The 18,353-nt window shown below is 48.6% G+C and overlaps 1 protein-coding gene across 1 annotated transcript; it reads left to right on the top strand.

Annotated features, from left to right (window-relative positions):
• Nucleotides 1-727: 727 nt before the first annotated feature.
• Parg (Poly(ADP-ribose) glycohydrolase) lies at nt 728-16,584 on the top strand. Its single transcript, XM_028182187.2, has 11 exons — nt 728-1,146; nt 1,742-1,903; nt 2,582-2,691; nt 2,867-3,010; nt 3,229-3,311; nt 3,934-4,096; nt 4,278-4,408; nt 5,282-5,469; nt 7,102-7,345; nt 8,319-8,455; nt 16,146-16,584. The coding sequence occupies exons 1-11, from the start codon at nt 898-900 to the stop codon at nt 16,545-16,547; spliced, it is 2,013 nt and encodes a 670-aa protein (XP_028037988.2). The 5' UTR covers nt 728-897; the 3' UTR covers nt 16,548-16,584.
• The last annotated feature ends 1,769 nt before the right edge of the window (nt 16,585-18,353 follow it).

An 18,353-nucleotide genomic window follows, 5' to 3' on the forward strand; every position in this document is an offset into this window, starting at 1 on the left:
TTATTTCGAGAAGTGTGCACAGTTATAGTACAGATATTTTTCATACAATGCTAATTTGAAAATATTTTCATATAAGGTATCCTTCACATATTATTTGTAAAATTATCCTTGTAGGTGTAGATGACCAAGTTGCAGTATGTTCTGCCTGAGGAGTATAACTGTCCCTGGATTTGATAATAATATGGCTAGGTTTTTTTAGAGACAATATCCTGTTGCATTTTTCCGGGTAAGGCACCGTTGTTATATTAATTTCATGTTTTCTGCTAGCATATGGACATTTCACTTTGATTATAGTTTCTTCGCCCAACATACCATCAGGAGATGCAGCAAGATGGAAACTGTAAAATATAACTAATGGAAATAGTTTGAGAGAAGTTTTTAAGTTAAAATTAAACATAAGCATTGTACCTTTCGACAAGATCCGCTTTTTTTCCTCGTTTTTTCAACTCCTTCTTTAATTCTTTAACTATCAAGTTGGAATACATGTTGTAAAACTGTTTAAAACTGCTTAAAAGTATTAAGAACCGTATCTAAGTCACAAAGTACCGAAATTTCACAACGCAAAATATATACACAAAATGGCAGCTTTCTGTGACAAGGGAACCAGCTACGCTGGCGATATCTGAGGAAAGCTTTAACCGGCCAACCCCAATGAAATACGACTTGACCTAAAGGTCTTAGTTACCAGGTCATAAAATCCTTTGAAAAAGACTATACTTACCTGTATAATTATTAAATTTTTAGAAATAAAAACTTTCAAATTGTTTCAATAGCTTTTTTTCATACAATACGTGCCGGTCCACAACTAAGTAAACGTTTAAAAGTTCTAGATTTAAAATTACTTTCTATCATTTTAAAATTACGTTATCAAAAAAGGTAATAAAATTGTGTACTACCATGAGTACAGTAACTAAAAGCTGGCTCGGAGTACCCATTAGCGAAATACGCGGGTCCCAATCCCCGTGGGGTGCTCCAGAATTTCCGTTAGTGGTGCCAGCATACAATCATTCCGTTTTGTATCACGTGCAGAACGGTAGACCGATTGATGGAGACATACCGCCAAAACCGCAGATAGGACGTGATAAGTGGGATCATGAGTTTGTAAGGATGCCGTGTTCAAATCAGAGCCTTTATCCATTTGAAGATGTGAGTACATTTGCTTTGTTTTGTTTGTTGAAGTGGTTGGTAGCACATCAAGGGTTTGTTTTGGTATTATTAGTTGACAGCAGAACATGTCACTAGAAAAGTATGTAATAATCCAAAGTAAGCTATGAACGACTATAAATACTCATTGATATACTATGATATACTATAAATATGATATACTATAAATACTGTGCGGTCCAATAACATTGCAACTTCAAGCTTTAGCACAAAATAAAAGTAAGAGCTCCAAATAAATAAATAAAAATACTTTAATAAATAAATGTCAACAAGCCCCTATATAATATAGTACATCTACACATCTTGAGTTTACAAGTATAAATTGAATTGTAATTAGTTCTAATAATAAATAATAATAAAAATTTACAGTTATGTATGCAACTGTTTTCAAATAGATATTTCTTTTAATAATTTATGTAAAATTTATAAACTGCATAGTATGTATTTTTATCTTAAATTTCATTCAGTTTGCTTCATATTTTTATTATAAAAGATAGACTTTTCATATTAATATGAATGCAAAAAAATTATTTTTACATTTAATCTATTATTCCAAAATAATTTGGTTTCATTTTAGAGCAACGGTGATTGCCACTTGAAAAAGAGATGGGAGGTTATAGAGAGTAGTCTCTGGAAACCTATCAGGGACAGTCGGGAACTGGCTAACACTATACTCAGCTACAATACAAAGTTTAAGAAAATATGGAAATTCAAAGCCTTACACAAATTGTTCAGTGAAGTAAGTGAATCAATTTTTAATTATTGTAAACAAACAATATATTATTTCAAACTAGGTCAATATAGATACATAAACACTGATTGTATATATTAATTATGACCTTAACACAGAATCTTTGAAGCTAGATTTTGAAGAAGTGGTAGTAGTACAGTAAAATCAATAATGTAACTTTTGAATGCTTAGTAAAGTACTTTTTATGTAAGGCAATTAGCTTGACTCAGAGAATTATCTCGCTCGGTGAATCTAGCATGACCCTTTTGGGTCACTAGAATAGCTAGAAAGAATGACTGAAGAGTAAAATGAATAAAAAAATAAATATAAGAAAATTAATGTAAAAAACCATGAAAGCTTATTAAGTAATCTATACTATCTATACTTCTATACTAATATTATAAAGAGGAAAGATTTGTTTGTTTGTTTGTTTCGAATAGGCTCCGAAACTACTGGACCGATTTGAAAAATTCTTTTTCCATTACAAGCCGACATTGTCCCTGATGAACATAGGCTACTTTTTTTTTTTTTTTTTGTTTCATGTGTGTTTTAATGTTTCCGAAGCGAAGCGAGGGCGGGTCGCTAGTATATGTATATACTTAGTAAAATGGAAAACATTTCAGGTTGCATGCTATTGATTCTAACATTATGATATGTAAAAAATCATTTAATGTAAAACTGTTACAGTATCTAGATGAAGAAGAAACACAATACTTCTTTGATGTTACATTACCTGAGATAGCGAAGTTAGCGTTGGCATTGCCAAAATTGATTCAGTCACCCATACCGCTACTGAAGTAAGATATGTTGTGGATATAATAATAATAAATTTATGTATGTAAATATATAATACACCAATTTTTTTAATTTGAATGGAATGCTAATATGGAATGGAATGTTAATTGAATTACATTTCCTTCCAAAGAAATATATATCTTAAAATTCATTTGAATTCCGTCTGAAATTTTTCAGACAACACAAGAACTATTCTATATCGTTGTCACAACAACAAATAGCAAGTATCCTTGCGAATGCTTTTTTCTGTACTTTTCCACGACGGAATACAAAAAAGAAATCATCTGAATATTCATCTTATCCACACATCAATTTTTATATGTAAGTTTAATTTTAAAAATAATTTTAAAAATAATAAATAATAAAAAAAAAAATTTATAATTGTTATTATCTTAGAATTGCCATTTAAACAAATTTTTTATGTAATTAAATTTCTTCTGATGTAAAAAACAGAAACTTTTTTGTTAATTTTTTGTACATGTATTTGCTCTCCTTTTGATTATTATTAGAAAAATATACATAGGAATTTGATATTTCAGATTGTACGAGACAGATGGTTCTGAATCAGTGTTAGAAAAATTAAAATGTTTGTGTCACTACTTTCGAAGAGTGTGCACTAAAGGTGATATGCCATTTTATACATAATTAAAATGTTTGTTTTACAACAACATAATTTTCTCTATAACATGATATGGGGAATTATTAGTGTCAGCTGTCTTTGATTGACATTGCAGGCTCACAAAATCTGAACTAACTATAGCTGTGAATACCTTTGTTTAGACCAGTAAATAAACATTATTTTCCGCTTATATTAATAACACTTCGTTTATCTGGTAGTGTGGCAGTTTTACTGGTGGTAGGACCTCTTGTGAGAGGAGGTGTGAATTTTAAGAAGGAACCTAATTATAGAATTGGTTATGATTGGTTATGATTTACATGGCATGAAGATTTAACTGGTGGTAAGACCTCTTGTGAGCTCGCAAGGGTAGGTACCACCACCCTGCCTATTTCTGCCGTGAAGCAGTAAGGTGTTTTGGTTTTGAACGGTGGGGCAGCCCGTTGTAATTATACTGAGACCTTGGAACTCATATCTCAAGGTGGGTGGCGGCATTTACATTGTAGATGTCTATGGGCTCCAGTAACCACTTAACACCAGGTGGGCTGTGAGCTCGTGCACCCATCAAAGCAATAAAAATGAAAAGATTGTTTGCGTTTGTGATCAAGTCGAGTACGTTGCAGTACAGTCCCGGGCGGCGTGGTGACTTGGACCCGGCGCAGCGTGCCACCGCGGGGCTGCCCCGCGTGGGGCTCCAGTGGGACTCCGCTGTCGTTCCTCCCACTGCACGTAGACTCCGACACCACTATAGAGGATGCTCACGGACTCATACAGGTCGACTTCGCTAACAAGTATGATTTTTCTCTTGTCTAAAATAGACTTTTGTAGATTAAAGTTCCGCTATTTCCTACTATTATTAAATTCTCTAAACTTTTTTTTTTTTACATGTATCTAACAGACCACCCAATGTATTCTTGGACCCCTTTTGGGAACGGTTAAACTATAATATTGAACAGATTATACTTCATTCAGGTACTTAGGTGGTGGTGTATTGAACTATGGTTGCGTGCAAGAAGAGATAAGATTCGTGATATGTCCAGAGCTGATGGTGTCGATGCTGTTCACGGAAGTGCTGAGGCCCAATGAAGCATTGTTAATTGTTGGTAAGTGCCAGCCGATATACGGGGTGCTCGAGAACTTGCCATCTCTTAGCATCTGGTGGTCATGGGACCCATCAACACGCGACTGCCACCTTGAAACTTTTGGTCGAAGTTTCAATAGTATTGTGTAACTGCCCCAACATTCACACTGGAACGCATAACTGCTAACAAAAATAGAGATGCAAAAGTACTTAACATGTGTGTGATCAGGACAATGATATAAAACTTTATTGTGTATTTATTTATTAAAACAAATTAATATGTGTATCACACGTGCCGTTTTGATAATTTCGAAGAGGAGGCTGGTTGATAAACAGTGCTACCGTAATCGTAACAAAATAAAATTAGTTGAAAACAAAAAAAGTCTATTACTTGTCATCAGTGCTTGACAGGTGTACTAAAGTTAACTGGACTTTGTAAATTTTTTGTAAATTCCACTCTATTCAACTGAATAACTGTAATATAACGTAAGTACATCTAAGAGTAGAGCGCTGTGTGTCACTCATGAGATTGTTTTTTTTAAGGGATTTTATGACCAGTAAGGTTAGTCTTATTTTAATTTTAATGAAAACTTTTTTATATGAAAAATGAAAACGAAATGAAATGAAATGAGATGAGATGAGATGATATGTGATGAAATATAACCTCAGTAAAATGGTGGTCATTTACTGAGACTTTTTCAGTAGACTTTTTGGAGGATCCCGAGAAGTTACGTTTAGCGGCTTTATTTCATTTTCCCACATTTGTGCATTTTCCAAGATACTAAACAGTTAATAAATCACCGTTAACAACAAAATAAAACAAATCACACAACGTCACTCCTCGCGCTCCCGCCAAAGGTCCTCATGACATTGAAGCCGCAATAACTTTGTCCAGGCTGTGAAAGGTACAGCAGGTACACGGGCTACGCGAGCACGTTCCAGTGGGCCGGGGACTACCGGGACGAGACGCCCGTGGACTCGTCCGGGCGGCGGCGCTGCGCCGTGCTGGCCATAGACGCGCTGCCCTACCCCAGCCCCGTCCAGGAGTACAGGGAGGAAATGTTGACCAGGGAACTTAATAAGGTGAGATATACATTGCGAGCGAGCTCACATTTTTTTTTTGGTTTTTTTTTTCCTATCTATGCTGATAGCCTTGAGAGGCTATTTCAGCTTCGCCCTAACGTGTGTAGGTGAGCTCACGGGGCTCAAACCGGAGTGTTGCTAACACTGACCCTAGCAAGAGCCCTGCTTCGCAGAATCTACCACCGGATCGGAAACGCGACCCACTGAGAAGATCCGGCGAGAAACTCAGTGGGCTAACACGTCATATCGTCTGCTGTTAAGTCCTTGTAAGACGAAATCGACTTAATTAACACTAATCATACCCAATACCGTCTTTACCATAAGGGCACACGGGGCCCGTGCCCAGGGCCCCCATTCTCAGGGCGCCCCGAAAGACCGACAATGTCTCTCACACGTTTATTCTCAAAACATTTTTGTCGGGCACATTACACTTTTTTCACAAATCAGTAATCAGAAGGTATTTACATGGCATATACTATGCCTATAATAGAAGATTTTGTTCAACAGAAATCCCGAAAGAAACCGTTATCGAAATCGTAACCAAAAAACCAGCAGCATTCTAATATCATTAATGACATATTATATCATACTGTATTTGATTACCTATAATAAATGGTCTCATACTCAGTAAAAAAATGTTATTATAATTCGCTTTTTTTACTTTCCAAAAGGGCCTCAAATTCTTGTGTGCCCAAGGGCCCCATCCTAGCTTAAGACGTCTCTGATCATACCAACACCTTACTGGTACCTATTTCTATCATAGGGGGTAGATAACGGTATACGACAAGTATTACTCAAAATAAACTAACAAAATAATGATAAAAATGTACAATAACTGTAGATTAATCGGTAAGCAAAAGTCATGAAGTCAAATGTGCAAAAGCAAATGATACGTGTATTTTCAATGCAAAATTTCAAAGTGGGTCATTTGACCCGTTACGGTATGTTTAGTGTTAAATTTTCTCTAATAAGAGTGTATATGAAATATGTTAGAGGAAGTCTGAAAGTGGCTCCTGTGAGAGAGAAGTTGAGAAGTGCGCGTTTGGAATGGTATGGACATGTGATGAGACGAAATGATAATGAAGTTAGAAAGTCAGTTTTAACTATGAATGTGGAAGGTTTTAGAGGAAGATGTGTAAGAGGGGAGTGATGGAAGAAATGGTATATGACAGAAGAGTATGGCAGGAGAAAACTTGTTGCGCCGACCCCAGGTGACTGGGAGAAGGACAGGAAAATGATGATGTTGAAGAATGAATTTTGAAAACTAATTTTGGTTTATATTCTATTGCAATTACGAAGTCTCATGAGACATATGTTCTTATTACGTTATTGTATGTGTGAATTAATTGTATACTGATTTAGATTGATTGTGTATTTTTTAAATGATTTTGACGACCATGAACAAAAAATGATTGTTATTTCAAATTATGCGAGACGTGAAGAGTTACGTTCTAAAAAGTGTCAAAAGGGACTTCGTAGTTGGAATAGAGTATATAGTAAGTCGATTTGTCTTGATTACAAAAAAAAAATCGCGTCTACCTTCCGCGACTTTGAAAATTGAATTATTCGAATTCGCGCACTTACTTAATTTTTAATATTATCTTAATTTGGATTATACTTTGAATCCGACAGGCCTGGATAGGTTTTTCGTTTCACGCGGACCTAGAGTCCAGCACGCTGCAGTACCCGGGCGTGGCGACCGGCAACTGGGGCTGCGGCGCCTTCGGGGGCTCCCCGCGGCTCAAGGGTCTGCTGCAGGCGATGGCGGCCGCGCAGGCCGGGCGGCCCCTCGCTTACTTCACGTTCGGCGACGCGGAGCTCAGGGACCACATCGTCGACGTGTACAACGCGCTGGCCAAGTGCGGCGTCACCGTCGGTGAGACTCGCCGTTGTACTCCAAGCTTTATTGCTCGCGGTGGGAGGGCAGAACCCAGCCATGGGTTCTGCCCTCCTCGTGTCTCAAAATGTGATGTGATTTTGAGACACAGACAGCTTTATTCCAAACTAGCAGTCTAGTACTCCTATTATAAATTTAAAAAGATGTGTGGTGTCGTGGGACACCGGATAGGAACGAAGTTCCTTATTATAAAATATTAATTTTAAGTTCTATTCGATGTATAAAGAAAATAAAACTGGAGGATAGTTAAGTCGTACACTGTGTGCATTACTAATAAAAATCTTACGTTACGGACGTTTTTTCACGGTTAGGGTACCCCTCCGTATCGTCCCGTAAGGAATTTCGTTCCAAAACTCTGTCATTTTAGACTCCAGAATTGCTGTGTCCCACATTTCGCTACAGTTACTTTTTTATTTTTACTCCTTGGATAGGTGGACGAGCTCACAGCCCAGCTGGTGTTAAGTGGTTACTGGAGTCCATAGACATCTACAACGTCAATGCCGCAACCCACCTTGAGATATGAATTCTAAGGTTTCAGTATAATTACAGCGGCTGCCCCACCCTTCAAACCGAAACGCATTACTGCCTCACGGCAGAAATAGGCAGGGTGGTGGTACCTACCCGTGCAGGCTCACAAGATGTCCTACCACCAATAAAGGAAAAGTTTAAATTTTTTTTATCAATATTTACAACAACATATAACAAAAACATCAAAAAAAAATGACGAAATTCTTCCAAACATACAAATGATGTTGTTACAGAATATCTCGATGTAAACCAATAAAATTATTATGTTCTAGTACATTTTTATAATAAATAACAATACCAACTAAATCACAAAGCTTGCTGAACAAATTTGGTTTTTAGTTATACAAGGATAGAGTTCTTTTTTCAATGAAACCAATAATCAAAGTTATAATTAAACAGAATCTTTACTATTATATATTTCCAGGTCAGCTGTACCGACTCATTGTTCGTTTCTCAAAAACGAATGTACTCAGGTCGGACCTTTACGATTTTTTGCATCAGGTGTTGAGAGACGGGGAGGTGGATAAGCTCAGGGGAACTCAGCACGAGCGCATGGAGACCGTGAGTACCTAGTGCTGGCGGCGGGGACGGGAGAGCCCCCCCTTTTTTTTTTTTTTTTTTTTTCCGGGCCGAGGGCCGAACCTCCTACGAGGTCCCCGCGCCTAGGGGGCGCGCGGGGTATGTGAGACTCTACGATCTGCAGGTGTTGAGAGCAGACCGCGGGCCCAAGGAATTTAGGGCCCACCCACTAAACGACTCCCCTGCACTCTTACACCCGGCGTCCGATCTCCGTCCGGGGTCAAAACCCGGTCAGAGTAGGGGGGTTCCCGCGGTCAACACTACAACCAGACACGCGGCGCCACCCCGAGGACGCCCGACCGACGGGTCGTCGAGGCGATAGTCGACGACCGACGACGTCAGTCTCCGCGGTACGGCGGCCCTTCAGGCCGCCCGGGCGATGCCGCTGGTGTTCCGGGATACCCCGCTGGGCCAGAACCAGCCTGCCGGGTCGGAACGCGATACACCGCCGACCGGGTTGCTCTTCCACAGTATGTTCGGCGACGACAGCGACGACGAAAATGCGGACCGCATCGCAGTCCGCAGCCGCCGACGCGTCGTCCCGTCCTCCTGATGCCAGCGCGCTAGAGTGACGGTAGCGTGCGGCGCAGTCTCAGCCCCCTTAGGTCGCCCCGTGACCATCACCGGGAGGAGACTGCCTCCTCATAGGGGCCGGAGCTGGACAAACGCCCTCCTCCGACCCCCGGCTCGACGGCGGCGGCACGGCGCCGAGAGGGAGGAAGAGTTCTCCCTCTCCCGTTCCGCCGCCTCCTTCTGCGAGATGGTGGACTCGCAGAAGTCGAGCATCGCCTGCCAGGACTCATCGTTGCCGAGCATCGCAGCCACGACGGTCGGAAGCGACAAGTCCGGTCCTATTTTTGCAACGAGGACGCGGCGCTGCTCCGCGAAAGCGGGGCAGCACGCGAGCGTGTGCTCCGCCGTGTCCTCGTTGCAGCCACTGCAATGGTGGCACTTCGGCGTCGGCTCCCTCCGGGCGACGAGGTGCAGGTAGCGACCGAAACAGCCGTGTCCCGTGAGCACCTGCGTCGCTCGGAAGGTGAGACGTCCGCGGTCGCGATTCACCCAGTCCGAGAGGACCGGGCGGATCGCCTCGACGGTCCGTCGCCCGTAGGCGGGGTCCGCCAGGCGGCGAGACCACGCCTCGAGCACGGCACGCCGAGATTGAAGCTTCCGCGCTCGAACTTCCGCCGCGCCGGGACGCGGCTCCCCCCTGGAGCGGAGATCACATCGCCACGCGTAATCCGCAGCAAGCGCCTCCGCTTCCAGGTCCCAGGGAGGCGTCCCGGCGAGCACGCACGCCGCCTCGAACGAGACGGTGCGGTACCCACGAACCGCCCTGACCGCAATCGCGCGCTGCGGACGTCGCAACGCTGCGACGTTGTCACGGGTCAGGGCGTGGCACCATACGGGCGCCCCGTACAGTGCCATTGACCGCACCACCCCCGTGTAGAGGCGGCGCACCACCATGTCGGGACCCCCGACGTTCGGCAACAGCCGACTCAGCGAGCCGGCGGCTGCCATCAGTCGGGGACCCAATCTTTCGAAGTGAGCACGGAAGCTCCAACGACCGTCAAGTACGAGGCCGAGGTACCGCAACCCGGTCGCCTCGATCTCGACGCGAACGCCTCCGATCACGAGGTGGGCCCCCTGAGGCGGCGCTCTCCGGGCCCCGTGGAACAACAGGGCCTGGGATTTATCGAACGCCACCTCCAGACCCAGCCTTCGGATCCTGCCGACGACGAAGGCCACCCCCGCGCAGGAAAGACGGGCAGACTCGCGCAAGTCCCTACCCCGGGCCACGACCAAGGTGTCGTCCGCGTAACAAACTACGCTTAGACCCGGGAGAGGAGCGCTAAGGGCACCCCGCAGGACCCAGTCGTAGCCGATGTTCCACAAGAGAGGGCCAAGGACCGACCCCTGTGGGACACCGCGCTCGACGGGGAAGCGGAGCACCGCCCCACCGTGCTCGGTGCACATGACCGACCTGTCCTCGAGGTAGGACCCGATCAGCCGACGGAGATACGCAGGGACGCCGTGATACTCCAGCGCCCCTGCGATCACCGACCAGGGCAGGGTGTTGAACGCATTGGCGATGTCCAGGGACACCGCCAGTGCAACCCCGCCCCGGCCGACAGCCTCATCAGAGAGGGCGCGCACGCGCATCACCGCGTCGATGGTCGAGCGGCCCTCCCTGAATCCGAACTGCTCCGTTGACAGATCGGGACCCACCCCCGCCAAGTGCTGGACGATGCGGGCGGCCACCACTCGCTCGAGCAGTTTTCCCGCCTCGTCCAGCAACACGATTGGACGGTACCCCGCAGGTGAGTCTGCAGGGCGTCCCTCCTTCCTCAGCAAAACAAGTCTGCCCGTCTTCCACTGTTTCGGAAACCGTCCCGACTCGAGGCAGGCTTCAAAGAGCCGCACGAGCCGGTCCCCAAGGGCACCGAAGGCCAAATCCCAGACCCGACCATGAACACCGTCAGGGCCGGGGGCCGCGTCCTTCCTCCGCATCCTCGACACGGCCGCACGAATCTCCTCCTCCGAGATGCTCGGAGGGACCACCTCAGCAGGGGCATCACCGCTCACATCACCCCGTGGCGGCGCGCCCATGGAGGGGGGCTCGAAGTCCCTCTCCATCCGCGGGAACAGTCCGGAGACAATCTCCCGCAGCTGCTGAGGCTGGAGACGCTCTGTCACCGGGAGCGCCCACGGCCGCAATTTCTTGCGGACCGTTTGGTACGGGCGCCCCCAGGGATCCTGGTCGAGCGTCTCTAGGAGCGTCTTCATGCTCTGAGACTTGGCCTCGCCGATGACCCGCCGCAGTGCCTCCTGCTTCTGACGGCAGTCGGCATGCAGGCGGGCCGCTACCTCCGCGAAGTCCGCATCGCGAAGGCGGCGACGGCGGTGGCGGGCGCTTCGGCGGCGCGCCCGCACGCACTCCTCTCGGAGGAGCGCGATCTCGGGCGTCCACCAATACGCACCACCACGTGGAGCGCGACCGCTGATCCGGGGCATCGAAGCATCGCAGACGCGACGCATTGTACCCCGGAACCAGTCGGCCTCCGACTCCACGTCCACTAGACGCGCGGGCATCGGCGCCCACGCGGCCACTGTGGCCGCCTCCACCGCGAGCACCTTGTTCAGGCGCTTCAGTGCCCATCGTGGGAATGATCGGGGAGCGCTACGCGGGAGCTCCTCCTCGCCGCGGGCGTCTTCAGCCGGCGCGTTCAACGAGCTGGAAGCAGAGAGCTCGAATCGGACAAACCGATGGTCCGAGAGCGTCTCCGCCCCCTCGAGGACACGCCAGCCAAGGATACGGCGCGCGGCGGATGAGGACGCAAACGAGACGTCCACGTGTGATTCCCCATTCCACCGCACGCAGGTCGCGACCGAACCTCTGTTCAAAAGACAGAGGCCGGTCGCGAAGGCCCACTCCGACAGGAACTCGCCGCGTGAGTCCGTGCGAGGGGAACCCCACGCCGTACATTTGGCGTTGAGGTCCCCCGCCAGTATCAACGGGCGAGACTCGAAGCGATGGATCAACGCCTCGAGCCCACCCAGAAACTGCTCGAACTCGGCGAGACTCCTGTTCGGAGAGAAGTACACCCCGATCACGACGGTTTCGTCGACCCTAACTACGACGTACCCGGGTCCCTTGGCCACCATTCCAAGGGGGGGTAACGCCGCCGACTGTCGCATCACGATCGCCACAGAGCCATCGACATCTCCGGCCCAGGAATCCTCCCGGTCGGGAGGTACAAAGTATGGCTCCGCGACGATCGCGATGTCGATGAACCACTCCGCCATGGTGTGGACGAGGAGATCCTGCGCCCTGGCGGAGTGGTTCACATTCGCTTGGAGGAAGCGATGGACGTGACCCATTATTGAGGTGTCACATCCATCGCTCCCTCGTCTTCCGTCCCGCCTTGCGGCTCGACGGCCGCGGCGGGAACTGACGGGCCGGCTGCTTCACGTGCAGCCGGCTCTCTCTCTGCCTTTTTCTTCTCTTTTTTCCCGCCACGCCGCCTCTTTGTGGAAGAGGGGGCGGAACAGCAGGCCGGGCCTCCAGCTCGATGATCGGCCCGCCGCTTCGCCGCGTCGCACAACACGCAGTGTGGCGTGGCGGCGCTGCAAGAGGCTGCCTTGTGCCCAGCCTGACCGCAACGGAAGCAAAGTCCGCTGCGATCCACAGCCGATGGGCACTTGGCGAGGCCGTGACCGGTGCCAAAACACCGGAGGCATCGCCATGGACGTGCCTCCTGCAACTGCACGTGGGCTATCACCCAGCCCACGCGCAGCCTCCCCGGCGAGTCGGCGGGCCGACCTTGTGGAGGCGTGGCCAAAAGAGTGGCCACCTGCACAGGGCAACGCGCCCACACAGTGAAAGATCCAGAGTAACAACTCCGAGGCTCCCCCACCTTCACTTGTGCGCGGGCGCAGTTGCCCTGCGACGCAATAGCGGCGGCCACTTCCTCCTTAGTGGCACATTCATCCAGGCCCGTCACTTTGACTTCCGCCATCTTGACAGGCCTATCTATGCGCACCACTTCCGGGTCCGGCAGAATTTCGCGAAGCCGGGCTGCCAGTCTGTCTGCGGCCGCGCCGGAGTCAGCACTAGGACATACCAACAGCCGAGCCCCGCTGGCCGTCTGCCGGACTCGGAGTCCCCCTTCCACACCTATGGCGTCAACGTCGACGCTACCGCGCGCCCGAGCCATCACCTCCCCATAGGTGAGGCCCTTTTCCTTGCCAGCCGGCAGCAGTTCTAATACGACCGCTGCCGACCGTGGGGCGCGCGGTTTCTTCACCTTGCGCCCTTTTCTCCCTCCCCCAGTCGTCGCTCGACCCATTGCTTGAGGGGAGGCGACCGCAGGGGTGGTTCGGGTGCTTGGCGCTGCAGCCTTCCTTCGCCCCCGCCTCACCACCGTGTTCCAGGCTTCATCCATGTTGGACGGAGCAGGAGGTAATGGGCGGGGCTGGGGGATCGGCGCCGTCTCAGCGGCATTCACGCCCCTCTCTCGCTTTTTGCGGCTTCTGCCAGGCCCCACCTTGGCAGGCTGGGGCGGGGCAGAAGCAGCGGCCTGGGGCGGGGCAGAAGCAGCGGCTTGGGGCCTCGTGGGCTGGGCGGGCGTTCGTCGTCCAGCGGGCTTAGCCGGTGCACGAGAGCTGCGCACCGTTCGTGTGGCGGGTGCCATACGCACCTTGGCTGCAGCCCCCGTGGGCGCTGGTACAACTGCGGTCGCTGTCGCATTTGTGGGCACAGGCCGCTCGTGCGCCAGTGGAGGCCTTGCGCGTTCCACCGTAGACGTGCGGGCCTCCATTATCGCGAGACACCTCTTTAATTCCTCTATCTCGCGGTCTTTATCCGTTGCTTCCTGCTGTGAGGGCACGGGTGGCGGAGAGGCCGAGCTGCCTTGGCATCCCACGACATCGTCAAGGACCACACGCATCCTGGCCATCTCCTCCCGCACCCGAGCACTCTCCGCACGAAGCTCCGCGTTTTCTACTTGGACGGAAGTGTATAGTGCCTGCAGTTGCTCCATTTGCAACCGCAGGCTAATCACTTCGTCCGTGCTTGTCCGTTTTAGGAGATCGTCCAGTCGTGTCTCCACGGCGGTGGCCACGCGGTTCAGGGCTTGCACATATGTGCCCTTCAACGAGCCCGATTTGGTCGCCACCGCGGAGACAATCTCCTTCGAGACTACGAATGTCCCCCGTGGATCCGTAGCCTCCATTTCTTTGACGAGGGAGCGGGATAGTCGCTCAACCTCACCTTCCCTCACATGAGCTGTATCTCTACGGCGGGAGGCACTGGTCCGCACCGGGTGGTGACAACCGGTTCGCCGTAGGTCACCGTCAAATTTCGTGCAGGTCCGCATCCTATGGGGGTAACGCCGTAGCATTCACCAGCCCTTCCTCGACTGCCAGGAACTTGGCAGGTGCGGGTTCCACCTCCGAGGACTCGGAGGGAGCGGGAGCCGCCGGTCGTTTGACCGACTTCCGCTTCCTTCGAGCTCTCGAGTCAGCCTGGTTCCGACTGACGAAAAGTCCGGCGCTGTCGTGGACGAAAAGTGGCGACTCCCGACCGCTCGACACGCAGCCCCTTGCGGAGCTTTGGGTCGAGCGCAGTGAGAGCGCACTGTCACAGCGCTCGGGGTGCACGAGTGGGATCCTCTCCCTTTCGCGGCTCGTGCTGCCGCCGCCTTCCTCTTGGCAATTGTTGCCCCCCCAGAATACGAGGGGCAGCGTGCCTCCGATTGCTCAGAGGCACGGAGGGATTCTCCTCCCGCTGAGCGAGAGGTACCCTCCTGGGGTAATATCTGTTTGCAATTGTCCATTTTCATTTTTTTTTCCTTTGTTATTTAACCAGGGGTTTGGTCCCCTGGGATCGAGTGATGCCCTTGGGACTGAACTCCCTCCAGCCATTCATCCCTTCGCCAGGCATCGGAGCTTGGGATTGGGGTATTTTTTATAGAGGTTTACGTCCTCGCGACCCCGTGCCTTGCGGCAGCGGTCACCGCCCCCCACTCAGTGGGGATTACGGGTTGGCCGGTCGCCCACCGAATGCCCAGGGCAACTCGGTAGACCACCGCCCGACGCTCGAAACGAGCAACCACGGAGCCACGCCGGCGAACCGGTACCCCCCATATCTGAGGGGCGCTCCCCTGTAGCCGAAGCCGGGGACATGGCAACCAGCGGCCAGCAGTCACAGACATGCAACGCCGGCTCACTTCCACGACAACGGGGCACAGGGTGCCACCGCTCACGGCATGCCGGCAAACCGGTGCCATCGGAAGCTGCACTCTCCAGAAGGAGCACTCTTCACTTAGTGAAGAGTGTGGAGGGCGCCGACCTTCCGCTCCTCCTAGTGCTGATTTGGTCCGCGTCATCCGATCTCTTTCGTTGCAAAGCCTAGCTAAAATATCCTAATCCTAAACCTAAACCTTAACCTAATCCTAAACCTAGGACCTTAACCTATATCTAAACCTAATCCTAAACCTAGGACCTAAACCTAAGAATCCTTGCAACGAAAAAGATCGGACGATACCTCTGGGAATGTCGCCCAGAGGATCCCGTGATCCGCCACCTACGGACGCGCCCGGTGGAAGTCCAGCATCTCCCTCGCAGGCGAGACCCGCAGCACGCAATCATTGCGTGCTGCAGGTCCCGTCCAGATCCCGGGGGGAGAGCCCCCCCCAACCTAACCCCACACGAGGCCGTCTTGGTTGTAACATAATTATCGAGTTTTTGTCCCCTGTTATTTCCGGGGCAGATTCCACCCTCATATAACTAAATAACAATGATAATTAAAATTTTACTTTATAAATATTGATTTTAAGAATATTATCTAAATAATATTCTTGTGTGTGTGTATATATCTAAGTATATTTGGACTATTATGAGGCAAATTAACATCTGATATTTTAGTTAGAAGGTTTAGTTAGGCTTTGTTTTTTTGGTAGATGGGTTATTAGTCAAATTGCGTTGAAACTTTTTTTTACTGTTGTCAATTGCAGGGAAGATTGTTTGTCCTGGTGACTATCATTAACATATTCAAAACCAGGTGGCACTCAACTCGCGTCTCAGAATATGTGTTTATAGACATTCAGGACGCTCACAGCCAGGCGTGAAAAGATTTTTTTTGTAAAACTCACTGAAATTTCGTTTTCAGGACTCAACACCGGGCACGTCGACAATGGAACTGTCCGACTCCCTACAGACGGAATTACTCAAAGAGTTTACATCGACCGATTCACCGGACCTATTCTCGACTGACGAAAGTTTAATCGAGATTAAAATCGATAAGAGCGATCCGAGTGACAACACTGGCTGTCACTCGCAACTGTCAAACTGTACGTCAAAGTTGTTTGACGAGATGCAGAAGCTGGATGACGAAGACGGGCTGACGAGCTTGTCTATGCCCCAAGAGTCGCCTCTGGAACAGAACGCGAGTCGCGACGGCGATCTGCTCAAGCGACCCGCAGATGCGACTTCGGAATTGAAGGCCAGAGTCAATAGGAAAATAACAGATAATAGGAAAATAACAGATTATTTTAGCAGAAAACCTGTTTAAAAGTTTTGTTACGTAATAAAATTAATTTTATTTAAAATGTTTTTTTTTTTAGTTTTCTTATGTCATTTATTTATTTATTTCATTTAGGTACTTCAGATATTACATCCATATTAAATTGAAAATAACACTTCACGTAGAATACAAAAATAAAATTAAAACAACAACAATATCGGAATAAAATCGGTAAAGAAACTACCTTATTACTACTTTCGAAAAAAAACTACCTTCACCTATAGGCTGGTTTGGATCCAGAGTGCCCAACATGCACACTTGTCCAGTGTTACATTGTTGGGTAGTTCCGATCCATCCCCGAGGCGAATGAGGGAAGCGATTCGAATCGTTTATGAATGATTACTGCGAAGCTATCTATTCGCGCATACGCAAAAACTCCCGACGCATGTTGTATGTTTTCTTGTATTTTTTTTAATTGCTTAGATGGGTGGACGAGCTCACAGCCCACCTTAGTTACTGGAGCCCATATACATCTACAACGTAAATACGCCCACCCACCTTGAGATATAAGTTCTAAGGTCTCAGTATGGCTACAACGGCTGCCTCACCCTTTAAACCGAAACGCATTAAACTGCTTCACGGCAGAAATAGGGAGGGTGGTGGTACCTACCCGTGCAGACTCACAATATGTCCGACCACCAGTAATTACGCAAATTATAATTTTGCGGGTTTGATTTTTATTACACGATGTTATTCCTTCACTGTAGCAGTCAATCGTGAACGTTTGATAAGTACGTATTTCATTAGAAAAAATGCTACGAGCACGATTGCATCGATACGAATACGAATGCACCGGACGTCTTATCCTTTAGGCCACGACGACTTGAATATACCATTGTATCCTTGTAATAATACCATTGTTGTAAGTTTATGCAAAGTCGTAAGAGCACACCGTCCCTTCACAGTACGGTGACCCTCTGTACATTTAGGCGTGATACATGTGTGGGTGGTAATAGATCAGCCCGCACCCAGGTAGACTTCCTCCAAAGATTACCATCCTGCTTAGGTTGCCATCGAAGCACCGTGAGGTGTGAGAAATGTATATCTGCATGACGACTTGGGACTTGTATCTGTAAGTATGAGAAAACAGTAATGCCGCCACTGACTACCCCCTGACCGCAGCAGACCGCCACCAGCATCACCTTAGTCACATCTTGGCGGATCTACTCTCAACGCAGTTTGAGGTAGCCGAAACACAAGCCAGCATGTTTAGAGAGGTGTGTTCTGAGCTGTTAGGCCTTCCTCGGAGACGCTCGGGCAGTCGTTAATAAACTTGTCTCCTCCCAGCCGAGCACTCAGGTTCGTCCATCGGCCCTTGTAAAGCTAAAGAGTCTTAGAGTCAATGTCATTCCTTTCGCGCCCTAAACACGTCATTACGGATCCGCCCGGTCCATTAACGGTGCTTTTAGGTACCACAACCATCGGTCACCGTCCTCGCCGAACCCGTAGCTTGCGACGAAGGGCTCGACGAGTAAATTAACCAATAGACACAGCCCACTGAGTTTCTAGCCGGATCTTCTCAGCGGGTCGCGATTCCGATCCGGTAGTAGATTCATTAGCGAAGCAGTTGCTCTTGAGTTGTTAGGTCTCCTTCGGAGGCGCTCGGGCAGCTGTTAGCAAATCCCACTCCTTCTGGCTGAGCCTTTGCTTGCCCACCTGTCCTGGTGAAACTGGAAAGGCCTCCGGGCCACCAGTAAATCTTCAATCATAAAAAAAAAGGTTTTCTGGTGGGAACGCGAGGTTATGTGTTGTGAATTGTGAATTTAAAATCAAATTATTAATGTTTATAACTAA

This window comes from Bombyx mandarina, chromosome 12 (genome assembly GCF_030267445.1).
Source record: "Bombyx mandarina strain Sakado chromosome 12, ASM3026744v2".
Classification (NCBI taxonomy): Eukaryota; Metazoa; Arthropoda; class Insecta; order Lepidoptera; family Bombycidae; genus Bombyx; species Bombyx mandarina.